Source organism: Puma concolor, chromosome B1 (genome assembly GCF_028749965.1).
Source record: "Puma concolor isolate L17-30 chromosome B1, mPumCon1.1.hap2, whole genome shotgun sequence".
NCBI classification, from domain to species: domain Eukaryota; kingdom Metazoa; phylum Chordata; class Mammalia; order Carnivora; family Felidae; genus Puma; species Puma concolor.
In genome coordinates this window covers 166,231,067-166,258,520 of record NC_141670.1, presented here as the reverse complement: position 1 = coordinate 166,258,520, position 27,454 = coordinate 166,231,067, and the positions used below count along the sequence as shown (strand labels likewise).

Below are 27,454 nucleotides of genomic sequence, written 5' to 3'. Positions count from 1 at the left end.
ACTAAGCCAGCCACGCACACCGACAGATGAGTACATTTAATCACTTCACAGGAACGTAATCAGGAACATCCACATCTACGGCCCAAAGACCCAATTTGCTCAACAAAAATTTTAAGGACACAAGGCAGGGGGAACTTAGGAGAAAAATCAACTAATTGCAATGAAGGGAGGGCTTATCTAGATCCTGATTCAAACAGCTCAACTGCTTTGGAAATGTATGAAATAATCAAAATTACCACGAACTGCACATTTTATTACGTTGGGATTGTTGCTGTTTTTTTTTATTTTTTTTAAAGATGGTAATGGTATTGTGGTTGTATTTTTTAAAAGAAGATCTACTTTAAGAATACATACTGGAATATAAACAAATTATATGATGTATAGGATTTGCTTTAAAATAATACAGAGTGGGAAAGAAGTCCATGGAAGAGAAACAAACGATTTGGCCATGATTTGATAATGATGTGATGAATACAAAGGGGTTCATTACACTAGCCTGTTTACTTTGTACAAGTTAAAATTTTTTTTCCATAATAAAAATTAAAAATAAGGCAAAATCTTTCTTATTCAGACACAGAAAAAAATCTGATGGAAAAAGGTCAGGAAGTATGCTAGATCACCCCAAAAAGGCAACTGGACCGTGACAAGGTGTGGGATCTTTCAAAAGAAGGGTAAGAAGCCAACTTTGAAAAGAACCCGTTCAGAGATCAAGCAAATGACTTTTACAAACTGAGTTATGTGCCCTTTTCCAACTATTTCAAGCACCTAGAAAAAGGATATATATGGCCAACGAACTTAGGTTTGAGAACTAATTAAGACGTGTTCCTCAGAGTTTTAAAAAGGCAAGAGACCATAAGATGTAAGAATGATCGTGGAGTTTGGGTAAGTGGAAAGCTAATGAGGCTAGGAAACAGTCCACCTGGTTAAAGAAAACAAAACAAAAACAAAAACAAATGCCAAGAAACTACAAGTCAAAATTAATACTAAAAACAGATTTAAGAAGTGGGATGTGACAGAGGGTTATGATCATGACAGGAAGCTTGCCAAAGCCTCAGAAATAAGAAGTCTTCCAGGCGATGGTGAGGTCTAAGGTACGAAGTGATGGGGTGTGCGCAGCAGGCAGAACTTTTGGATTCCAGTCCTGATGAACGAATGCTGGGTAACTAATCGGTTTCAGCTCCCTGCCAAAGAATCACACCCTTCTCCCAAGCTTATTTCAACAGGTAACTGTATGTGTAAAGGTCCCAGGATTGGGAGCTCTGGTCTAAGACGTAGTGATATTGGAAAATCAGTAAGATGAAAATGATGGATGCTAGAAGTATCAAGGAAGCAGGATGAGAGCCACCAACATGATAAAAGAGACAACATCAGAGTCAAATAAAGGAAAATTCTAGAGGTCAATAGAAGAGAAGGATAAAAAATGTGGAGAGAAAGAATGAAAGACCTCAACTTCCAAACAAAATGATTAACTGAAAAATGTTGTGTTAGTGAAGGCGTTATTGTAACCCCACACTTCCAAGAACATAGTCTAAAAATCTATCAAATAGGTTACAGAAGAAAGGTATCCTCAAAAAACCAAAAAATCTACCAATTTGTTCATTATGATCATAAAGTGTTAGATGTATGAAAATACCAAAAAACCTGAAAAAACATTTAGTTTATTTCGCTCATTTCATAGATGAGAAAACTGAGGTCTACTAAGGCTAATTAACCTGCACTCAAGAACACCATACAGGGGCGCCTGGGTGGCGCAGTCAGTTAAGCGTCCGACTTCAGCCAGGTCACGATCTCGCGGTCCATGAGTTCGAGCCCCGCGTCAGGCTCTGGGCTGATGGCTCGGAGCCTGGAGCCTGTTTCCGATTCTGTGTCTCCCTCTCTCTCTGCCCCTCCCCCGTTCATGCTCTGTCTCTCTCTGTCCCAAAAATAAATAAACGTTGAAAAAAAAAATTTTTTTTTTAAATAAAAAAAAAAATAAATAAAAAAAATAAGAACACCATACAATTAATGATCAGAACTAGGGCTAAAATGTACCCCATTCTTCACTCACCCTCTTGACCTTGCATCCTCATTTAATGCCATGGTTTCCATTTGGTGACTGACTTCTCTACAACACTAAACGCCATTATATACTTTCATGCTTCGATAGCAGGCATTTGATAAATATTTGTCGCCTGACACTCAAAGTGAGCCTAGTTCAATGATTTTCTTTCAAAGGTCCCCCATATCAACAACTGGTTCTGCTCACTTTTACTCCTCTGCCCCCCAACAAAAAGGCACTGAGGAAATCTCAGAGGTGTTCAAAAAACATGTCGGCTAACTAGCATCCATGCTTCCAAAAAATGTTAGAACGCGAAAAGGCACACATAGTGCCCGGGGGGAAAAAAAAAAAAGAGTTGACGTCACTCTCCTCTTATCATCTCCAAAAATGTGTCATTACATAATGTACACATCAATGGGAAGTAAGACGATGTTCTTGACCGGATGGACTCAAAGCACCTAAACTGACAGGAAAAGACCGTAACAGGATAAACTACCTCAGTCTTACAATAAGGGATTATGGAGAATGCACGGAGTAAAGACTTCACACACATTTACGTATTTTTAATGTATTCTCTATAAATGTTACATATAATCCTGGACCTAGAATCTCATGGAAGGAATGTTCTGAGCCTCCAAAAACCTGATGTTACTGCTGTTTTTAGACGTGATTTTTTTTAAGTTAGCAAAAAAAAAAAAAAAAAAAAAAAAAAAAAAAAAAAAGGCAGGTATTATAAGAAGAGAAGGCATCATAGAGGGGAAGGCAATCCACACAAAAAATTATTTTTACAAACTTCTATTATTCTTTTAAAAAAAAGTACGTATCCTTACCACTTAGAAAGGGTTGTTGAGGCACAGAGTTTGTAGAAAAGACACCAATTTTGGAAAGGATCCATCTAGAAGCTTTTTCAACCTGGAGCTTGTTGTACTTTATAGGCACGCAAGTGGGCACAGTAGTGCAAAGCCGTAGTGATTCACCATGTACAAAGCAGAATATGGAATGTTCAAGGCTGGAAGATAAAAAATAGAGAAAAGGAAAATACTCGGGCTGGTTATTAGTAGCACCCATGTTTAAAACAAAAGGTGTCCCATTTTACTGGTTTTTATAGAACAAATATCATTACTGAAGCTAAGTGTTTATAACTGAGAACCTGCACAAGAAGAACTTACTTATATAAGTATCTTAACTACATAGGGAAAGAATCTATCTGGAGAAAGAAAACAAGAAAATGAGAATTAGTCTTCCAAAGGCTCTAAATTAAAGATTTCTTTGCCACCCATAACTTCTTTGTCAAATACATTATAAATTTCCCTACCATCTAAACACAATTACCTGTTTCTTAATGAAACAAGGGGGATCATCAAAGGAGTGCTTCCACAGTACTTGAGGATATATACCTTATAGGACTTGGGGTAATGACCCCAGAACGGCCTTTATTTCAAAAGGTACCCCCAAAGTACCCCAACAAATAAGCACCCTCTGTTCCTGGTGGTGGTGTCAATATCTACAAAGTTAGGAATGAATTTATCCTTTGACCCAACAATCCTCTTTCTGGGACATTCTCCTACACACGTACTTGTACACTCATAAAGTATACAGCAAGATTGTTGTGAGATTGTTTGTAAAAGTGAAACGCTGAAAACAACCCAAGTTACACATGATCTAGCAATTCGACTCCTGGGTATATAACAAGTGATAAAATACATCCATGCAAAAATAAAAACGTAAGTGTTCACAGTAGTGTTATTTGTAATAACCAAAAGGCAGAAACAAGACAATGGTCATCCACTTTTATAGCAATTTGACAGAGTAAATTTATGTTCCTTGAATATAATGATAAAAAAGGGTGGGCTTGTATTTTATGTATCATATTTAAAGAAAAAAAAAGACAATGGTCATCAACTGATGAACGGATAAATAAAATGTGATAGATCCCATCCAATGGAATATTTCTGCCACAAAAAGGAATGAAGTAATGATACATGCTACAGCATAGATGAATCCTAAAAACTATGCAAAGTCAAAGAAGCTAGTCACAAAAGGCCACATATTACATGATTCTATTTATATGAAATGCCTAGAATAGACAAATCTACATACAGAAAAAACAGATTAGTGGTTGAAGGGCTGCGGGGGAGAGGAAGATGGGGAATGACTAATGGGTATACTGTTTCTCTCAGTTTCCAGTCACTTGCACTCTGACCCAATACTAAATACTAAAATACTCTTCCTAATGACTTTGAAAGAATTTTAAGTGCCCATTCTAACTTGTATCTGACCTCCCCTCTCTCACTACTCCAATGAACCTCAGATTGCTGCCAAGTGCACAACTAGGATCACAAAATTCTCTGGTTTGGTAGTACAGTGGTACTCCTAATTCCTACAGAATAAAGTTCAGAAATTAATTAGCCTCAAAGTCAAGATCCTAATGGCAGAGAATAAACTACGAGCACATCTTCCTAATATTCTCTAGACTACAGACAAGCTGAACTCTGCTCCGTGCAAACATATCCCATTCCTACACCCACATCTTTTTTCCATCTGGAATGCCCACCCTTTGTTTCCATGCACTGAAATTCCTCTAAAATCATTTTTAAAGCAAAAAATCACTTATCCGACCAGAGCACTGGATTTCTCAACTCTCACACCTTCAAGAACTAGTTTACAAAGACTATAAAGGGTACTGCAAGTATTGTAAGTATGAAGTATAAACTAAGAAGAGCCAACATATATCACTCAACAAATGTTACTGCTATTCACTCAACAAAGTAACCAATAAATATTTTTTAAATTGACATACAAAATTAAAAAATTGTGTTTTCCAGCCATACTACACTCTTGGCTCTAGAAGTAACAGTTTAAGGTTTGACACCTTTGAAAGTCATGATGATGAGAATTTCTGATCATCAACAGGTTTCAATTACGGGGAATCTCATACAGATTCATGATGTAAGAGCAGCAACCCATTATTTCTTTATTTAATCAAGAGCCAACTTGATTCGTAATCATTTTACAATATATGTCATAAGTCATTATGATGTATACCTTAAATGTATACAGGGGTACATGTCAGTTATACCTCAATAAAAAGGGGGGGACAATTTGATTCACTTTATTCAGTAATATCCACCAAAAATAGGGAAAGAGGGCAAGCCTTACCAAAAGACAATAGTTTCATTATCTTTTTTAAATTGTGGCGAAATACACATAACATATAATTTACCATCTTAATCATTAAGTGTGCAGTCAGCAGCATTAAGTACATTCACACTATTTGCAAACAGCACCACCACCCATCTCCAGAACTCCTTCTATCTTGCAAAACTGAAACTTTGTGCCCATTAAACACTAACTCCCCATTCTCCCGCCTACCCCCACCCTCCCCGCCCAGCCCCTGGTAACAAGCATTCTCCTTTCTCCTTTCTCTATCAAGGAGTCTGACTGCTCTGGGAACCTCACGCAAGCGGAACCACACAGGATTTGTTCTTTGTGACTGGCTTATTTTACTAAGCATGATGTGCTCAAGGTTCATGAGTGTTATCATTTTTCATTAAGAACTTCAAAACCACAGAAAGGACATGGTTTAAACAGATTCTAGTTTAAACTCATGGTTTAAACATACTCTATACCCTAGAGATTTAGAAGACTCAAATTACAGAAAGGAAGGAAAAAGAAGAATAACAGGTACCAGATAATCCAGTCTGATACCAGGCATTCTGCTCCATACAACTCTGAGGAGGTAGTGTTATTATCATTCCCGACTGGTAAATGACAAAAAGGGGGCCCAGGGGACCATGCGGTATTAGGTAGGCCTCCTATGCTACTTTCCTATTTCCATTTTGTTCTTACCTGACATATATCCATTTATTTATCTCCTTATGTGCCAATTATGCGTAGACCAAAAACACTGAAAATCACTACTTTAGTCGAAGGGTCACATTTATATAACAAAGTTGTGTATATTATACAACATAGTTTAACTAAGCATCTTACAATCTCTGGCTTTTCTGAGATGTTTGTCCATAGGTACACTTTTTTTTTTTTTTTTAATGTTTATTTTTGAGAGCCCAAGTGACAGAGCACGAGCAGGAGAGGGGCAGAGAGAGAGGGAGACACAGATTCCGAAGCAGGCTCCAGGCTCTGAGCTGTCAGCACAGAACCCAACACGGGGCTCAAACCCACGAACTCCGAGATCATGACCTGAGCTGAAGTTGGATGCTTAACTGACTGAGCCACCAACTGAGTTTATACTCTGGTGGAGAATATGGTAATGAAGCAAATACATAAAGGGGCTATTTATTTACTTAACATTTATTTATTATTGACAGAGAGAGAGAGAGCATGCGCATGGGAGGGGCAGAGAGAGAGGGGGAGACACAGAATCCGAAGCAGGCTCCAGGCTCTAAGCTGTCAGCACAGAGCCCGATGCGGGGCTCGAACCCACAAACGGTGAGATCATGACCTTAGCCAAAGTCAAATGTTCAACCGGCTGAGCCACCCAGGTGCCCCCATAGGCACATTTCTTTAGATACTCAGAAATTAGGAGACTTTATTACTGCCAAGGATATTTAGAGATTTTTACCCCCAGCAGGGAGGGGAGGTGGAAGGCATTGGAAGGCCAGGGTAGAGGATAAAATTCCAAATGAAAAGTCCAAGCAGGCTTGTTTTCCAGTGAGCCCAAATCTGTTAGAACATTCTTATGTTCTGTAAGTTTTATTGTTTCCATCAAACTTCACCTGAGGACTTTTCTACTAAGCATGAGTTTACAATAGAAAGGGCGATATCACAAGGTTGTGATAGTCTACTTACACCTTAAATATATTCTCCCTATAATATTAGCTATATTTACAGTAATTTGATTTCCTTCTGCTTCAGAATGAAAGTAAATATTCCCACCATCCTGTATTGCTATATTTTCTCCCTCAAATTAGTTACGACTTTTATTACATTTCAAGACATTATGAATTAAATACCTAACATTTAACTTGCTTAAATTATTTTTTCATAATTTAAATTACAGCAAGTACATCCACAATTAGAATAAAATGTTATGAGGCAAAATCTGATTTTTAAGGACTCTGACTAAATAAATCCCCACTTATAACAAAGTCTACAATTCCCACTAATTTATTGTTTGCAGAAAATAATTTCTTTTGAGCACAATATGAGCACTCTTACTCATAAGAGAAGTACTGTGTTCACAAAATAATTTTATCTTCGCTGATATAATAAGTCAGTGGTTTCCTTTTTGTGGTAAACAATGGGTCTTAGGAAACACATTCCCGCTAAATGTCTTTTACATTTTTTTTTTATACACAATTGGTTCAACTTCCTAATAATCACCATTTACCAGAAATGTGAAAGATAAAAATCTATCAAGATACACAATGAAATTAAGCAAGCCAAAAAGAGAAAAAGAAAAGAAAATTACAAAGAGGGCAGGGTGGAGAAAACTTCCAACCCAACACCAACCATCTCCAAGCTACTTTTTAAAACTGAGAGGGGCGCCTGGGTGGCGCAGTCGGTTAAGCGTCCGACTTCAGCCAGGTCACGATCTCGCGGTCCGTGAGTTCGAGCCCCGCGTCAGGCTCTGGGCTGATGGCTCAGAGCCTGGAGCCTGTTTCCGATTCTGTGTCTCCCTCTCTCTCTGCCCCTCCCCCGTTCATGCTCTGTCTCTCTCTGTCCCAAAAATAAATAAACGTTGAAAAAAAAAAAAAATTTTAAACTGAGAGTATCAGGGAGCCCGGATCTATGCTGAGAATGTGGAGCCTGCTGGGGATTTTCTCTCTCTCTCTCTCTCTCTCTCCCTCGCTCTCTGCCCCTCCCCGGTTCATGCTTGAGCTCCAGCTCTCCCTCAAATAAATAAATGAAAGTTATCAAAAATATTTGAAAATTGGGGCACCTGGGTGGCTTAGTTGGTTAAGGAACCAACTTCGGTTCAGGTCATGATCTCACAGTTGGTGAGTTCGAGCCCCACGTCGGGCTCTGTGCTGGCTTTAGATTCCGTGTCTCCCTCTCTCCCTCCCCCTCCCCCACTCACGCTCTGTTTCTCTCTCTCTCAAAAAAGAAAAAGAAAAAATATTTTTTAAAAAACTGAGAATATCGGTTTCAAGGTGACAAAAATCTACATCTTTTTTCTACATTCCCAAAGGACCATGCCCATCAGCATACAAACATATTATATGATCCCTACCTTAAGGGAAGAAAAAAAAAAGAGGCCTCCCATGATACTGTGATTTATACTAAGAAATACATATTTGGTCTTCATCCCATTTCTGGTATAGGACTCCTAAAACCCTTAGAATTTCCTAAGTGATGAGAGACTTAAAGATGTCTTTTGTTGTTAATGAGGTGACTTGGGGGCCACACCTAAGGATCCGAACTAATTGCCAGGAGAAGCAACCATATGATTAGAGGGCTGGAACTTTCAGTGTCACCTTGCCCTTCACCTGGCGTCAGGGGGGAGACTGGAGAATGAATCCATCGCCAATGGCCAAAGATATAATCAACGTGCCTGTGTCATGAAACCTCCATGAACACACAAAAGGATGAGGTCTGTCTGGAGAGCTTCCGGGTTGCATATGTGCAGACAAGGGGACGGTGGCACACTATGAGGGCAGGGAAGGTCTGGGCCCTCTCCCCATATCTTGCCCTGTGCAGCTCTCCCACCTGGCTGTCCCAGCTCTGTATCCTTTTATAATAAACTAGTAATCTAATAAATAAAATGTTTCTTCAAGTTCTGTGAGCCACTCCAGCAAATGAATTGAACCCGAGGAGGAATTTTCTGGAACCTCTAACCTACAGCCAATAGGTCAGAAACCCAGGTTGACAACGTGGACTGGTGTCTGAAGTGTGTCTGTGGGGGCGGGAGTGGACATGGGGCCGTGGTGTTGTAGGACTCGGTCCTTCAACTGTAGGATCTGCTGATATGTCCAAGTAGTGTCGGAACTGAGTTGAATTGTAGGCCACACAGCAGGTGTCTGAGAATTGCCTGGTGGTGTGGGAAAAGCCATGCATACATACACACACATCTGGAATTGATGATCAGAACGTCTACCTTCCTTGACCACAAAACCCCTGTCCATGACTAGAGCATCTCTCTGCTCCCTGTTGTAGTAAAAGTCTCCCACACAGTTGTCTCTGTACAGTATTTTACTAGCTTCTCTTCACCCTCTTTTCTCATCTATCCGTTGCAAGGCTTTCTACCTTCCAGTCCACAGGACTGTTTGTTGATGTCACTAATGACCTCCATGCCTCATGAAATCTAACGGTCAATATCAGGCCTCATCTCAGTTGACTCCACAGCAGCACTTCCCTCCCTCCTTTTTGAAAGACTGTCTTCGCCTGGACTGCAAAATGCCACACTCCTGGTTTTCTTCCTCCTCCTATGAGATGGTCTTCCTCCACCTCTTTCCCAGCTCAGAACATTGAAGAGCCCAAGGTCAGTTGTTGGCCTTCTTGTCCACTGGCATTTACCTCTAAGTGACCTTATCCAGTCTCAAGGCCTTAAATTCAAATTTGGGATTGCCAGCATATGGACGGTGTCTCTAACCCCACTCTCTCTCCTGAGCACTAAGCTCAAAAATCCAACCATCCATTTGGACATCAAATAGGATCTCAAACTCAACTCTTCATACATCTCCTTAAATCTTCACCTGCCCCCAACATTGTACCTTAGTAATAATACCATCATTCTTCTAGAAGTCACTACTTCATCCTAACAGAAAGTAAAAAGATGAACTGAAAAAACAATAACTCTTCTTAGATGCAGGAGAACAGTGAGGTCATAGGGCAAATCAGAATTCCCAGAATTGAAGAAACAGACAAATACAGAGTCACAACTTATGGAACAGAAACCTCCATGGAAATCAGTGCCAGGGTAAGAAAACCTGAACTTTAACTGACAATTTGCTGGAGGTTCAGTGTGGACAACTTTGAGAGATTAAAAACTCCAGGAAGACCCAGTCATAGGAGAAATTCTACACTTTTATTTATGAGTTTTATCTCCAAGAGCTAGACCTGGTTCTCATAATGAATATCAGAGAAAAATCCCTTCATGCTTCTCAGTGGGGGGGGGGGGGGGGGGGGGGGGGGGGGTAAGAATATTCCAAAGCATTCTGTTCTTCTTAACAAGGTCAGTCTTTAGGAGAAACTATTTAACCAAAGCCTAACTGACCTGGGGAAAAGGAAATACCCAACGCCAGCCCACTCTAGCCATCCTTTCCTACCTAAGGGGGTAAAGGGAGAACTGAGAAGCACTTGTGAAATTCACAGTCCAGAGGCACAGGCTCACTAACACACTGACACCTCATCATAGAACCAAAGAACACTTCTCTCCCCCCACCTTACCACATTACTGGAGGTCTATTTACAGCCATTTACTCAAAATCAGTACATCATGTCCAGCTCTGAAGAAAAAAATTACAATGCATACTAAAAGAAAACACACACACACACACACACACACACACACACACACACACACACGGTTCGAAGAGACAGAGTAAACACCAGAATCAGACTGGGATATGGCAGGAATGTTGGAATTATCAGGCCGGCAATTCAAAACAATTATGATTTATATATTTTCAGGGCTCTAATGGATAAATTAGACAGCATGCAAAAAGAAAGGGTCAATGTAAGCAGAGAGATGGAAATTCTAAGAACCAAACGAAACAACTAGAGATCAAAAACACTAACAGAAACGAAGAATGCCTTTAATTGGTTTATTAGTAGCCTGAACTTGGCTGAGGAAAGAATCTCTGAACTTGAAGACAGCTCAATAGAAACTCCCCACCCCCCCCAAAAAAATAGATTAGAAAACTAAAAAGAAAAAAGAAAAAAGACTGGGGGCACCTGAGTGGCACAGTCAGTTAAGCATCCAACTTCAGCTCCAGTCATGATCTCACAGTTTGTGAGTTCCAGCCCCACATTGAGCTCACTGCTATCAGCGCAAGCCCACTTCAGATCCTCTGTCCCCCTCTCTCTCTGCCCCTCCCCTGCTCAAAAGTGAATAAAACATTTTTTAAGTTAAAAAAAAAGAATTAGTTGAATCAATTTGAAAAAGAAACAAAAAAGACTGGGAAAAAAAAAAAGAATAGAATATCCTAGAACTGCAGGACAACTACAAAAGATGGCACATATACATAACAGGAATAATAGAAGAAGAAAGAAAGGAACAGAAGAAATATTTGAAACAATAATGCCTGAGAATTTTTTCGAATTCACGTCAGATACCAAACTACAGATCAAGGAAGCTCAGGGACCACCAAGCAGGATACGTACTAAAGAACTACAACCAAGCATATCACACTCAAACTACAGAAAATCCAAAATAAAAAGTCCTGAAAGAAGCCAGACAAGGTAAACACCCTACCTAACGAAGGAGCAAAGATAAGGATTACATCCAATTTCTCAGAAACCATGCATGCAAAAAGAGAGTGAAGTGAAATATTCAAAATGTTGACAGGAAAAAAACCACCTAGAATTCTGTACCCTGCAAAATCATCCTTTAGAAATGATGGAGAAATAAAGACTTTCTCAAACAAAAACCAAGGTAATTTGTTGCTAGCGGACCTGTTCATGTACATAAAGAAAGGAGAAGCATCAGGGAAGGGGTAACGAAGGTAAAATTAAAACTTCTCCTTATTCTTAATTGAGCTAACAACAGTTTGTTCAAAGCACTAGCAACAATGTGTTCAATTACGTATGCTTATGTAAATGAAATGAAAAATAGCAATGATACAAGGAAAGGGTGAGAGGAAACAGTATAGCATTATTTGAAAGTGGATTTAGATTAGTTGTAAATGTACATTGCAAACTCTAGGGCAATTACTAAAAACAATTTTTTAAAGTACAATTAATATGATAAGAAAGGAGGGGCGCCTGGGTGGCTCAGTCGGTTAAGCGTCCAACTTTAGCGCAGGTCATGATCTCATGGTTCATGGGTTCGAGCCCCACGTCAGGCTCTGTGCTCATGGCCCAGAGACTGGAGACTGCTTTGGATTCTGTGTCTCCCTCTCGCTCTCCTCCCCTCCCCTGCTCATGGTCTGTCTCCCTCTCTCAAAAATAAACAAACATAAAAAAAAATGCTAAGAAAGGACAGAAAACATAATTATATAAAATGCTCAACTTAAAACCATAAAAGGCAGAAAAAGATTAGAATACAAAACAGAGAACGCAGAACAAGGTCACAGTCAGAAACAGTAACAAATATGATAGTTATTAATCCAACAACAGAAATAATCAATTTGAACATCAATTGTCTAAATGCACCAATTAAAAGAAAGAGACTGGCTCAAAAGAGCAAACAACAAGGCAGATTGCCTACAAGAAACTCACTTTAAATTTTTTTTTTTTCAACGTTTACTTATTTTTGGGACAGAGAGAGACAGAGCATGAACGGGGGAGGGTCAGAGAGAGAGGGAGACACAGAATCGGAAACAGGCTCCAGGCTCTGAGCCATCAGCCCAGAGCCTGACGCGGGGCTCGAACTCACGGACCGCGAGATCGTGACCTGGCTGAAGTCAGACGCTTAACCGACTGCGCCACCCAGGCGCCCCAAGAAACTCACTTTAAATATAAAGACACATATGGATTAAAGTAACTGCATGGAGAAAGATATGCCATGCTAAACACTAATAAAAAGAACAATGGAATAGCTATATTACTTTCATACAGAGCAGATTTAAAAGCAAGGAAAGTTATCAAGGATAAAGGGGACGACTACGTAATGACAAAAGGGTCAATGCTCCAAAACCTAACAATCTTCAATGTGTATATGTCTAACGAACATCAAAATACATGAGGCAAAAACTGATAAAACTGCAAGGAGAAATAAATGAATCTACTATTATAGTTGAAGATATCAACACTCCTTTCAGAAATGAACAGATTTAACAGGCAGAAAATCAATAAGGACATAGTTGAACTCTACAACACCATCAATCAGCTGGGTATAATTGACATCCCTAGACCACTTCATTCAGCAAGAGCAGAATAACACTCTTCTCAAGCTCACATGGAACATTCACCAAAATAGACTACATTCTGGCCCACAGAATACAACTTAAGAAACTTAAAAGAACAGAAATCCTACAATGCCTACTCTCAGTTCACAGTGAAATTAAACTAAAAGTCAATGACAGAAGGATAACTGGCAAATCACAAAGTATTTGGAGATTTAAGAACATATTTTTAAATAATACATGATCAAAAAAGAAATCTCAGAAGAAATTTTAAAATATTTTGAACTGAGTGAAAAATACTTAAAATTTGTGGGATGCAGCAAAAGCAGTGCTTAAATGGAAATTTGTAGTAGTAAATATATATATTAGAAAAGAAGATCTAAAATCAACAATCTAGGGGCGCCCAGTGGCTCAGTCGGTTAAGCGTCCAACTTTGGCTCAGGTCACGATTTCAGTTTGTGAGTTTGAGCCCCACGGCGGGCTCTGTGCTGACAGCTCAGAGGCTAGATGGAGCCTGCTTCGGATTCTGTGTCTCCCTCTCTCTCTGCCACTGCCCGGCTCATGCTCTGTCTCTCTCTCCTTCAAAAATAAACATTAAAAAAATAAGAAATAATAAAAAATAAAATAAAATAAAATAAAATAAAATAAAATAAAATAAAATAAAATGAAATAAAATCAACAATCTAAGTTTCCACCTTAGGAAACTAGAAAAAGAAGAGCAAATTGAATTCAAAGGAAGCAGAAGGAAAGAAATAATAAGAATTAAAGCAGAAATCAATGAAACTGAAAACATGAAATCATTAGAGAAAAATCAATGAAACCAAAAGCTGACTTAGAAAAACAGGAGAGAGGATATAAATTACTAATGAAAAATGAAAGAGGGACATCATTACAAATTCCATGAACATTAAAAGATAAAAAAGTACTATGAACAACTATATGCCCACACATCTAATAACCTAGATGAAATGGACTAATTCTTTGAATAGATAATCTGAATGGCCTTATATCTATTTTTCAAACTCAATCAATAATTAATTTAATTTGTATTCCCAAACTGAAAGCATCAGGCCCAAATGTGTTCACTGGTGAATTCTACCAAGCATTTATGGAAAAACTATAACAATTCTCTACAATAACTTTCAGAGATTAGAAGCAGAGGGAATACTTCCTAACTTATCCCATGAGGCCAGCATTACCAAAACCAAAGACAAGGGAAGAAAACTATACAGACTAATATCACTCATTAACAGAAGTGCAAAAATCCTCAACAAAATATTAGCAGTAATGTATAAAAGGAATTACACGCTATGACAAAGTGGGATTTATCCCAAACATGCAAATATGGTCCAACGTTTGAGTATCAATTAATGTAATCCATCACGTTAACAGGATAAAAAAGAAAAATCACATGACCACATCAACAGTTGCAGGAAAAGCATTTGACAAAATCCAGTACCGAGTCCTAATAAAAACTCTCAATAAAATAGGAATAGAGGGCAACTTCCTCAGCTTGATAAAGATCATCCACAAAAAAACTATAGCTAACATCATACTTAATGGTGTGATGAAAAACTAGAAGTTTCCCCAATAAGATCAGGAACAAGGCAAGATGTCCACTCTCACCATTCCTTTTCAACATTGTACTGAAGTCCTAGCTATACAATAAGACAAGACAAGAAAAGAAATGAAATACAGATTGGGAAGGAAAAAAATAAAACTGTCTTTGTTTGCAGATAACACGATCATCTAAGGTGAAAACCCAAAAGAACACATGCACGCACACACATCCGTAACTAATAAGCAATTATAACAAGGTTCAAGGATACAAGGTTAATATGTAAAAGACAATTGTGTTCCTATATACCAGCAGTGAACAAGCAGAATTTGAAATTAAAAACAATGCCATTTACACTAGCACTCCCCAAAAATGAAATACTTGGGTATAAATTTAACATAATATGTACAAGATCTATATGAGGTAAACTACAAAATTCTCGTGAACAAAATCACAGAACAAAATAAATGGAGAGACAGTCCATGTTCATGGACAGGAAGACTCAATATTGTCAAGATGTCAGTTCTTCCCAATTTAATCTATGTATCCAATGAAATCCCAATCAAAATCCCAGTATGTTACTTTGTAGATATCAACAAACGGACTCTAAAGTTTATACGGAGAGGCAAAAGACTCAGAATAGCCAACATTATATTGAGGGAGAACAAAGTTGGAAGACTGACACTATCTGACTTCAAGACTTAAAATAAACCTATAATAATCAAGACAGTATCATACTGGGGGGAAAAACAGACAAACAGATCAATGGAACAGAACAGAGAACCTAGAAACAGACCCACATAAACACAGCCAAACTGATCTTTGACAAAAGAACAAAAGCAATACAGTGGTACAACTATGGCCTTTTACACAAATGGGACTGAAACAACTGGACATCCACATGCAAAAAAAAAAAAAAAAAAAAGAATCCAGACACAGATCTTGCACCTTTCACAAAAATTAACTCAAAAAAGATCATGGAGGGGCGTCTGGGTGGCTCAGTCAGTTGAGTGTCCGACTTAGGCTCAGGTTATGATCTTGCAGCTCGTGGGTTTGAGCCCTGCATAGGGCTCTGTGCTGACGGCTCGGAGCCTGGAGTCTGCTTCAGATTCTGTGTCCCTTTCTCACTCTGCCCCTCCCTCGCTTGTGCTGTGTCTCTCTCTCTCAAGAATAAATAAAACAGTAAAAAATATTAAAAAAAAAAAAAAAAAAGATCACGGACCTGAATGTGAAATGCAAAGCAATAAAACTAGAAAATAACAAAAAGCAAAAACCAAGATGACCTGGGGTATGGCAATGACTTTTCAAATACCAAAGGCACAATCCATGGAAGAAATACTTGATAACTGACTTCATTAAAATGAAAAACCTACTATGCAAAAGACAGTGTGAAGAGAATGAGAACCCAAGCCACAGACTGGGAAAAAAAAATATTTGAAAAAAAACAAACAACAAAAACACCTAATAAAAGATTGTTATCCAAAATACACAAAGAAATCTTACAAGTGAATAGGAAAATAATTCGATTAAAAAAATGGGCCAAAGACCTTAACAGACACCCAACCAAAGAAGCTATGCATAGTGCAAATAAGCATATGAAAAGCCGCCCACATCATATGTCATCAGGGAAATGCAAATTAAAATGAGATGCTGCCCCACATCTATTAGAAAGGCCAAAATTCAGAACTACTGACAACCACAAATACTGGGAGGGACATGAAGGAACAAGAACTCTTAACTCATTGCAGGTGGGAACACAAAATGGAACCACCACTTTGGAAGACAGTCTGGAGGTTTCTTAGAAAACTAAACGTACTCTAACCATATGACCCTGCAGTTGTGCTCCCTGGTATTTACAGGCTTTGAAAACATGCCCACACAAAAACCTGCACACAGATGTTGAACACAGGCATGTTTATAATTGCCCAAACTTGGAAGCCACGAAGATGTTCTTCAGTAGATGAACGGATAAATTGTGGTCTATCCAGACAACTGGAACATCATTTAGTGCTAAAAAGAAATGAGCCATCGAGCCAGGATATATAGGAGCCTTAAATACACAATGCTAAGGGACAGAAGCAAATCTGGAAGGCTACACAGTAAATGATTTCGATTACTGGTTACTCTGGAAAAGGCAAAACTATGGAGGAAGTGAAAAGATGACAGGTTGCCAGGGGTTAAGGACGGGGAATGAACAGGCAGAGCAGAAAGGGTTTCAGGGCAATGAAAATACTCTGTACATTATAACAATGGATACATATCATTATACATTCATCCAAACGATAGAATATACGACACCAAAATTGAATCCTAATGCAAACTGGGGACTCTGGGTAATTATGATGTGACAATGTGGGTTCAACAACTGTAACAACCGTACCACTCTGGTGTCAGGGGGGAGGGGGTCCTGATGATGGGGGACAGTGTACATGAGTAGGAGCAGTGGGTGTATGGGAAATCTCTATACTGTCAATTTTGCTGTGAATCTGAAACTGCTCAAAACAAAACAAAAGGCTTTATAAAGAATGTCTATAAAAGACAAAGATTAAAAAAAAATGTTAGTGGGGGGCGGGGGGAAACTCTTGCCTTATCTGATCAGGCTCTGATTCCAGTCGTTCCCACACATCTTACAAAACAGGTTTTCAGTTTTGGTTGCCATTAAAACAAAAAAGTCAAATTGTCTGGAAATTTTTTTAAATGACATACATGTAGCTGTATCAAAGACAATGGCAGAATTTCAACTTATCATAAACTGCTCTTTCCATTAAAATTAACTTTTAAGGGGTGCCTGGATGGCTCAGTCGGTTGAGCGTCCAACTCTTGATTTCAGCTCAGGTCATGATCCCAGGGTCATGGGATCAAACCCTGCATCAGGCTTCATGATGAGTATAGAGCTTGCTTCAGATTCTCTCTCACTCTCCCTTCACCCCTCCCCTGTTCACACTCAAGCTTGCTCAAAAAAAAAAAAAAAAAAAAAAAAAAAAAAAAAAAAATTAACTGTTGAAAATAAAGTTTGTTTCATCAAAAAATTTGGATTTTTTTTTTCCTGGATGTAGCAAATAATTTTACACAAACACGCAAATAATGTTATACAAAAATGAGACAGAAATCACTGCAAAGACTGGTTTTCTATGGCCTGTGAAGGAAATCAATTTACAATACACTAAGTGGCATAAAAAAATGCAAAGTATGTGTTTATAAGCATTTTTCTAGTGAGAGGTCCACAGCTGTCAAATTCTCAAAGAGAGCCATGCATGACCCAGATAAGACTGAGAATGGCAAGTTCTTAGGTGTAAGTTAAATCAAGACATTCACCCACTATTTAATACTAAGGGTTCTACTACCTTCATTTATGAAACCTTCTCTGACTTCCATCCTGTGTACATAGCTCCTTTCCACAGACATAAAAAGAAAGTAATTTATTGCCACCCAAGTATTTAGAAAAGGGCTAGGGAGGGGTGCCTGGGTGGCTCGTCGGTTAAGCCTCTGACTTTGGCTCAGGTCATGAACTAGTGGTTTGTGGGTTCAAGCCCCACATTGGGCTCTGTGCTGCCAGCTCAGAGCCCGGAGCCGGCTTCAGATTCTGTGTCTCCCTCTCTCTCTGCTCCTCCCCTGCTCACACTCTGTCTCTCTCTCAAAAATAAATAAAGATTAAAAAAATTTTCTTAAGGGGCGCCTGGGTGGCACAGTCGGTTAGGCGTCTGACTTCAGCCAGGTCACGATCTCGCGGTCCGTGAGTTCGAGCCCCGCGTCGGGCTCTGGGCTGATGGCTCAGAGCCTGGAGCCTGTTTCCGATTCTGTGTCTCCCTCTCTCTCTGCGCCTCGCCCGTTCATGCTCTGTCTCTCTCTGTCCCAAAAATAAATAAACATTGAAAAAAAAAAGAAAAAATTAAAAAAAAAATTTTTCTTAAAAAGTGCTAGGGAACATCAGAAGTGTTCATTATTAGATACAAGACAACAACCGGAAGTCAATTAAATCACCCCAAAACTTTTTTGGTTTTGTTTTTGAGAGAGAAAGAGAGAGAGACAGCGTGTGAGCACAAGTGTTGGGGAGACGCCGAGAGAGAGAGAGAGAGAGAGAGAGAGAGAGAGAGAGAATCTTTTTTTTTTTTTTTTAAGTTTATTTGAAAGAGTGAGCGAGTTTGAGTGCATGCGTGTGAAGCAGGAGGAGGGGTGGAGAGAATCCCAAGCAGACTCCCTGCTGTCAGCGCAGAGCCCCACAAGGGGCTCCAGCTCACAGACTGTGAGATCACCACCTGAGCTGAAATCGAGAGACGGACACTTAACCAGCTGAGCCACCCAGGCACCCCTAGAGAGAGAGAGAGAGAAAGAGAATCACGCAGGCTTCACCCCAAGCATGGGGGCCCACAGGGCTCAATCTCACAACTATGAGATTATGACCTGACCCGAAATCAAGAGTCTGGTGCTTAACCAACTGGGTGCCGGGGCACACAAACCCCCACCACCATTTTTTTGTTTGTTTTTAAGGATACATTCACATCTGGTTGACAAGACCCTGGAAAATTGGGCTATATAGGTTATGAAAGGTCCATAACCTCTAATCCAAAGGGGAATTTACCAAATAATCCAAAAGCAGGTTAAAAATTGTGTATGCAGAAGGATGCTTAACTGTAATAGATCAGTCAAAACCCGGGCTCCAAAGACTACCTGTGGGGATTCACTTAGAAGTTATGCGACACGAGGTAAGTTTCTTAACCTCTCTGTTTCCATGCTTATTAAAAAAAAAAAAAAAAAAAAAAGGGATGGAGAGCTTGGGTGGCTCTTTTTTTATATATATTTATTGATTTGGGGAGTGCAGCTAAAAGTCTGATTGATTTATTGTGAATCTTCCATGAATTTTCAAAGAACCAAATTTCAGTAATGACTCTAAAGCAATCAAAAAAGAACAACTGTTTACTATCAAATTCTTGTTTCCCTTCTTTTTTGCATACCAGGTCTCTTAAATCCTCAGAAATGTTTACTAAAATCTTCTTGCATTCCTAAAAATTTTGATACGTTTACTGTCTATGTTATTTGGCATATACAGTATTATCTGTATTCTCATTTCCTTAAAACCTACACTTCTTGTCACAACATAATGTTATTCTTTACGCTCTTTAGTGTTTGCGGGGGGGGGGGGAGTATTTTGAGAGAGAGGGAGCGAGAATGAGCAGGGGAGGGGCAGAGAGAGAGAGAATCCCGGGCAGGATCTTTCTCTGTAGGCACGGGGCCCAAGGAGGGGTTCGAGCTCACGAACCTCGAAATCATGACCTTAGCTGAAACCAGGAGTCCATCACTTAACCGAGCCACCCAGGCAACCCTATACTATTTAGTGCTTTTAATTTAAATTCCCTGTGTCTAATTTTTTTGTATTCACAAGAATGTTGTATTTATGTGCTCCTCCACATATATTAAAACTTTATTCACTCTGTTTTAAAAAAATACTCAGCACACAGTAAGCCCTCTGTAAAGGTGTCCTCACTTATTTAAAAATACTAAGCATCAACTAGGTGTTAGGCACTGTGCTAGGTGGCTGGGAATATGTCAATGAAGATGTTGCCCTCTTGTAATTTACTTGCTAACAGTGGCAGATGATAAACTACATATAATAAGTAAATGATGGGGCACCTAGATGGCTCAGTCGGTTGAGCATTCGATGTCAGCTCAGATTATGATCTCATGTTTGGGAGTTCGAGCCCCGCATCAGGCTCTGTGCTGACAGCTCAGAGCCTGGAGCCCGCTTCGGATTCTGTGTCTCCCTGTCTCTCTGCCCCTCCCCTGCTCATGCTCTGTCTCTCTCTGTCTCAAAAATAAATAAAAACATTAAAAAAAAAATTTTTTTTTAAAAAAAGGAAATTATGGAGTATGAAAAGGTGAAAAGAGCTATAAAAAAAAACAAACATGGAACTTCAAGCACTGGGCGTGGTAGGAGTTGCAATTTTTCAATGGAATGCAGCTTATTGAAAAGGTGACATCTCAGCAAAGAATTCAAGAGGCAGCCAGGTGAATATCAGGAGTATTCGGGAAGAGCCAAGCCCTGAGGCAGAAACATGCCTGGCACATCAGAGTGAGAACAAAAGGAGATTACAGCAGATGAGTGAGGGCAGGAGTAGTAGGGAAAAAGGATCAGAAAGGTAGGAAGAGACTGACTCAAGCATGGCCTACAGACAAATGCGCCCGAAGTGAGGTAGGAGCCACTGCAGGATCTGCACAAGAGTAACAGGACGGTCAAACGTGCTACAGGAGCGCCCTGGCTATTGTGCTGACAAAGAGCACAGGGGAGAAGCACAGAAGGGGAGCACCTCTCGGTGGCAGGCTATTTGTGACTGAAGTGTTAGAAAAACCCTGGTCTTTCAGCATGAGAAATTGCTCTTGGATTCGGTTAACTGTCTAGCTCTGTTCCCCAGGAAACCATGAATGTCAGAAACCACAGAATGTCAGCTGTGTTACTAGGCAACATGGCTTATGGTAAAAATGACCCATTGGTAAATTGCTTGGGTCTGAGAGGGACTAAAAATACCTGGAGAGTGGCTGTAACTTTGGACTTCTCCTAGTGTGGTGACTCCTGTAACCGAGCCTGTACCCCGTGGGGATCCTAGAAACCTTGCTCATGGGTGGTCATACAAGGTAACGGCTTTTGTGGAACATGCAGCTTCTTAGGTTGGCTACATACCCCCTTCGTGGGAGCCTCATTATTCACACCTAAGCTCCACCTGAAGGAGGGGGCACAGAGAATAGTTCTGGCTATTCTTCCTTCTTCTTTAAAAAAATAACATTAAAAGTAAACTCTAGGCCCACTGTAGACTTGAACTCACAACCCCCAGACCAAGAGTCGGGTGCTCTACCGACTGAGCCACCCCTGGCTGTTCTTTCAGCACTGCCACCAGGACCTCCCAAAAAGAACACTGGTCCTTCTCTGCTGACAAGCTGTGTTTCCTGTCCCATATCCTCATAAGTGAATGTGATGTCAAATACGGATTGCCACAGGCCACAGGTCTGGTTGAACCCTACTAAAATTCCCTGGGTAGGCACTGTTCTAATGCAGTAGAATATACAAGAAACAGCAGTAGCATGGACCAGGATGGCAGTGGTATAAGTAGGAACAAATAGTAAAATGTAAAGATAATTTGAAGGAGGAGCTCATAGGATCTTCTAATGAATAAAACATGGGATGTGAAAGAATAAAGTTAGGGATGACACCAAAAATTTTGGCCTTAGCAACTGGAAAGATGGAGTGGAAATTGGGATAGGGGAAGAACTGGAGACCTGGAGTTCAATTTTAGACAATTTTGAGTTGAGGGTCATTCTCAACTCACTTTTCCCTTCTGTGACCCAAGATGGCTGTAGCAGCTCCAAGTATCATGAGCTCATATAACAACATCCAAGAGAAGGGCTGTACCTTCATATACCAAAGGAAACTAGACTCCAGCAGACTTCTGTGTCACTATCCCGAAACCAATCATGAGCAAGGAGAATGGAACATAATGGGCTTTAGGCTGAGCCATACTCACAAACTGCCACCTTCGGAATGGAGGCGAGGAAAGTCCATGAAACTCATGGGCGCTAAATATCTGGACAAAATTGGGCCTCTATTAGCAAGGAAAGACACGAATAGGTACAGTGTGTGTCAAAGGTATTAGATGAACCATCCACATCAATGTGGAATAAAAGATTAGTCACGCGGAATAAAAGATTAGTAATAAAGAACAGGTACAAAATAAGACAGGGAGCCAGGCTTCGGTAAGTGAGAGGAAGTGACCTACCTTCTGTTCCATGAAAAAACATGTAGACAAATCCTGTGAAATTATACAACAACCAAGAAAAGATTCTAAATGATTTGAGGAAAAAACAAAAATGAAGACTCTGACTAAAATCAGAAACTCTCAACTGCAGGAGAGCAAGGTCGCAGAAATTTCTAAAGTGAAATAATTGTGACCTAGATTTTTATATTCAAATGATCCATCAAGTAAGAAAGCAGAAAAAAGACACTTTCAGACATGTAAGGGCATTACTTGAGGGTATTCTCTAGCAACAAGGATGAAACCCAATAAAGTAGATGTGAGAACACAGTGGAAATGATCCAAGAGTGAAATGAAAAAGACGTCCCAGGATGGCAGCTGTGCAGCAGAAATAGACAATAATTCATCCTATTAAAACAAAATTAGTGAACTCCATGAAAGGAAGAAAGGGGTGGACTCCATTCAAAAGATACAATCACTAAGAAGCTGGTGTAATGACAGGAATGCATATGTTTCTTTTCTCAATAAAAAAAAGAAAATTATGCAACAGAAAATTCCCACAAAATGCTGATTGTTTACCCAGTTTTCCTCCCTTACTGCTTGCTAAAAAAACCTAGTTGTTTTTTCTCTTTCTTTTTAAGGTTATCAGGTAAAATCACAGGACTAGAGAAGGTAGCCTCTCTCCCAGACCCATGGGACAAAGTCCCTGTAGATCTAAACTAAGCCTGGAAATCCCAGTCTCCTCTGCTAGTAATTGGCCTGAGCAACTGCTCCTGTCCCACTGTAGAGAAGCTGTTCGTTTCCGACCTACGAGACATACAGGAAAATCATCTGGGGAGCTTCTTGAAAGATTTTCCAAGATGAAAAGAGATGGGACAGGGAGGAAATCTGTGATAATGGATGTTATTGGGCAACTGGTGAATTTGAATGTAGACTGTATTAGATGATAGTATTGCATCATGGCGGACATGGAGAGGTACCACCCACATCCAAACAACTCACTACCAGGCGGAGAAGTATGGTTATGCTGTTAGCTTCATCACGGTTGGCTTCAGCTGTCAAGAGATCTCGGTGTTCTCTGGACAGCTCAAGCTCATAACTGAGAAAGCAAGGTACAGGCCAAGCCATTTCTACCCAACACAGAATGGTTCTAATGGACAATCCTGCCTCCAGGTCTGCTCCTTCTGCCGGCAGACAAGCCACCACAATCTACTCCACTTGCCCACTACTGCTTCCTTCTTTTTAGATTTGTGCAATCCTAATCCTGGCCTCAGCATCTGCTTCTGAGCGAATACAAATGTTAAATTTCCTGAATTTAATCACTGTTCCACGATCACATGAGGAAGTCCTTTCCTTAGATGATATGCAGTAAAGCATTTAAGAATAAAGAGTCATGATCTCTACAATTTTCTCTCAAAAGATTCCCCCCAAACAACTATAGACCCATAGACAAAGATAAAGGAAAAAGCAAATATAGCAAAATGTTTATAACAAGTGAATCGAGGTAAAAGTTAGACAAGAGTCCACATGACTCTTCTCACAATTTTATGAGTTTTTAAATTTGTCTAAAATAGGTTTTAAAAATGGGGAAGATCCACAAGAAGCAGCACCCATTCTATGCCCTTCTCCCCGCCTTTTAGGAAGTGAGAAAAGGATACTTGGTGCAGCGGTAACCACCGCCAGTAAAAGAAAGGTCAAGACCATCAGCTGGGTCACCTGTGGTCGCATATTCTGCAAAATGCTGCCAAAAGAACCAAAGTGAAACACCAGGATAAACAAAAAGCTAGTCAGGAAAGTCATAGCTCTGGAGTGCCTGGCTGGCTCAGTTGGTAGAGTGGGTGACTCCCGATCTCAGGATCGTGAGTTCAAGTCCTATGTTGGGTATAGAGACTGCTTAAGAAAAATCAAAATTAAAAAGAAAAGAAAAAAAGAGAAAGTCGTGGTTCAAATGTGGAAAAAAAAAAAAGGACAGGATTTCGAGCAACTAATGGATTACAGGAAGAGAATCCATTTGTCTTTGACACTAGAAGCATCATCCTTCTGTTGGCCTGGGTCATGATACTGGCATAGAGAGAAGGAAATGTCACCATAATTACTTCATCACTCTGCAATGAATATCTGCATAATAATTAAGACATCAGACCAATATAAAAACCAAGCACCAAAGCCTTCATTAAGGTTGCAGAACAGAACATAAATGTTCTCCACCTTGTCAGTGTAAAAGGCACAGCTGACAGAGATTGGAAGCTGGAGTGAGGGAGAGCAAAAACAGAAAGGACAAGCAGTGGGAAAGAGTAGGATTTTAATTTTGAATCCCTGAAGACTAGACATCTCTAAGCATATTCCACTTGACCCATTTTTTAACAGCTTTTATTGAAATATAATTCACATACCATAAAATACACCAGTTTACTTTTAGTCTTTTTATTACTGAGTTATTAGAGTTCTTTAGAGAACTTCGATACAAGTCCCTTATTAGATAGAAATTGCAAATACTTTCTCCCATTTTGTGGGTTGTCTTTTCACTTTCTTTTTTTCAACGTTTATTTATTTTTGGGACAGAGAGAGACAGAGCATGAACGGGGGAGGGGCAGAGAGAGAGGGAGACACAGAATCGGAAACAGGCTCCAGGCTCTGAGCCATCAGCCCAGAGCCCGACGCGGGGCTCGAACTCACGGACCGCAAGATCGTGACCTGGCTGAAGTCGGACGCTTAACCGACTGCGCCACCCAGGCGCCCCTGTCTTTTCACTTTCTTGATGGTGTCCTTTGAGGCACAAAAGTTTTTAATTGTGATAAAGTCCAATTTATCTATTTTATTCTTTGTTGCTTGTGCGGTCAGTGTCCTACTTAAGAAGGCTTTGCCTAGCCAAGGTCAGTAAGATTTATTCATGTTTTCTTCTACGAGTTTTATCATTTCTGCTATTACATTTAGGCCTATGATGCATTTTTAGTTAATCTGGGTATATGATGTGAGGAGGAAGTTCAAATTCGTTCTTTTGCATGTAAATCTCCAGGTTTCTCAGCACAATTTGCTGAAAAGACTATTCTTTCCCTATTGAATTTTCTTGGCACATTTGTCTAAAAAAAAAAAAAAAAAAAAAAAAAAAAAAAAAACTATTGATCACAGAGTTTTACTTCTGGATTCTCAATACTATTCAGTTGATTTATACATACTGACACTTTAAGGTGAAATCCAGGTAATGTAAGTAAGCGTTTTAAAGTGTATGGCTCGGGGTGCCTGGGTGGCTCAGTCGGTTAAGCGTCCGACTTCAGCTCAGGTCATGATCTGGCGGTTTGTGAGTTCGAGGCCCGCGTCGGGCTCTGTGCTGACAGCTCAGAGCCTGGAGCCTGTTTCCGATTCCGTGTCTCCCTCTCTCTGACCCTCCCCCGTTCATGCTCTGTCTCTGTCTCAAAAATAAACATTAAAAAATAAATAAATAAAGCGTATGGCTCAATACCACACAGTACATTCACAATGTTTTACAACCAACACCCCTATTTCCAAAACCTTTTCATCATCCCACATCCATCAGATAGTCCATCCTCATTCCCCATGACCTTGGCAACCACTCATCTAATTCACATCCGTATGGACATAACGGTCCTGGATATTTCATATCAGTGAAATCACATGTGATCTTCTGTGTCCAGCTTCTTTCACTCAGCAGGTTTTTGCGGTTCATGCACTCTGTAGCGTTTATCAGTAGTTCACGGTTATGGCTGAATAATATTCCATTGTGTAGATAAGCCACACTTTGGTTATCCACTCATTAGTTGATGTACATCTGGGTTGTTTCTCGTTTTAACTAATGTAAATGGCTACGTAAGTACAGAACTACTATAAATATTCATGTTCAAGTATTCGTTTGAGTACCTGTTTTCAATTCTTTTGGGTACATATGTAGGAATAGACTATCTGGTTCATGTCATAATTCTAGATTTAACTGTTTGAAAAACCACCAAACTGTTTTCCACAGCAGCTGTGCCATTCTGCTACCAGCAACGTACAAGGGTTCCAATTTCTCCCTATCTTCACCAACATATGTGATTTTCTGTTTTCTGATTGATTCGCATGTGACATCCGTAACTCAACACAATACTCCAGGTGTTGTCTGGACGGTACAGAATAAAGTAAGACTAACACCTTTCCTCTTCTGAACCTCCTTCCTGTTAAGTCCCGACTAGGAATCTATGCAGGCTTTCTCGTAGTCCCATTACATTTTATATCCAGATGGAGTTTATTACAGTAATTAAAATACCTAAGTTGTTTGTATTCAACCACATCTCCCTCACTCCTATAATTATGCAGATGTTTTCTCAACTCATATACAGAACTTCATATCAAACTCCTTTAAGTTATCATGGTAGCCTTGACCCACCATTTCAGTCAGAAATATTTTTTAAAGTTACCCCTAAAAAATACATTTCATCCAAAAATGTGATAAGCGTAGTATCAATGTTTTTATTCACATTACAAAAACATGGACAGCAGCCTTCAGCAATAGGAATGTTTCTCCAGTTGTCACGAATTCCCTATTACTAATTTTTATTTATTTTTTTATCTTTATTTATTTTTGAGAGAGAGGAGAGTGTGAGCGGGGAAGGAACAGAGACAGAGGGAGACACAGAATCCTGGAGGCTCCAGGTTCCGAGCTGTCAGCACAGAGCCCGACGCGGGGTTCGAACCCACGAACCGCGAGATCATGACCTGAGCTGAAGTCGGACACGCAACCGACTGAGCCACCCAGGTGCCCCCACTATTACTAATTTTTAGAGTTGCTACTCAACCACTCATATTTCCACCTGATTTTATGGTCATCCAGCCCACACTCCTCCACTTGTCAACAGAGAAAGGTTGCAGAATGCCTGTCTGAAATTCACGGATACTGCATTCTCTGCATTCTCCTGACCCACAGACTAATAATCCTACCTAAAAAGAAGTATGGTTTGGGGCACCTGGGTGGCTCAGTCACTTACGGGTCCCAATCTTGGTTTTGGCTCAGGTCATGAGCTCACGGTTTGTTCTGAGCTCAAGCCCCACATCGGGCTCTCTGCTGTCAGCACAGAGCCCGCTTTGGATCCTCCGTCTCCCTCTCTCTCCTCCCCTTCCACATGTGTGCACTCTCTCTCTCAAAAATAAACAAACACTT

General features: G+C 39.9%; 1 protein-coding gene and 1 long non-coding RNA gene across 9 annotated transcripts in view; one reads left to right on the top strand and one right to left on the bottom strand.

The window, feature by feature from the left end:
- FRYL (FRY like transcription coactivator) overlaps positions 1-27,454 on the bottom strand; it is a 272,920-nt gene that overhangs the window by 230,362 nt on the left and 15,104 nt on the right. For 4 of the 6 annotated variants that reach the window (XM_086705110.1, XM_086705108.1, XM_086705107.1 and 1 more), the window contains exon 2: positions 2,869-3,047. The exons of 1 other annotated variant lie outside the window; for it this stretch is intronic. Coding sequence is in view for 1 of the 5 variants with exons in the window: in XM_086705105.1 (XP_086561231.1) it covers positions 2,869-3,047 (179 nt within the window). In the remaining 4 variants the exon portion in view is untranslated. Of the gene's footprint in view, positions 1-2,868; positions 3,048-3,207; positions 4,083-27,454 lie in introns of those variants that run through there. One more of the 6 variants, XM_086705109.1, reaches the window with a different exon arrangement.
- Positions 21,014-27,454, top strand: part of LOC147582008 (uncharacterized) — a 32,744-nt gene continuing 26,303 nt past the window's right edge. For 2 of the 3 annotated variants that reach the window (XR_015250476.1, XR_015250478.1), the window contains exon 1: positions 21,014-21,190. This is a non-coding gene — a long non-coding RNA (uncharacterized LOC147582008). The remainder of the gene's footprint in view (positions 21,191-27,454) is intronic. The other variant, XR_015250477.1, reaches the window with a different exon arrangement.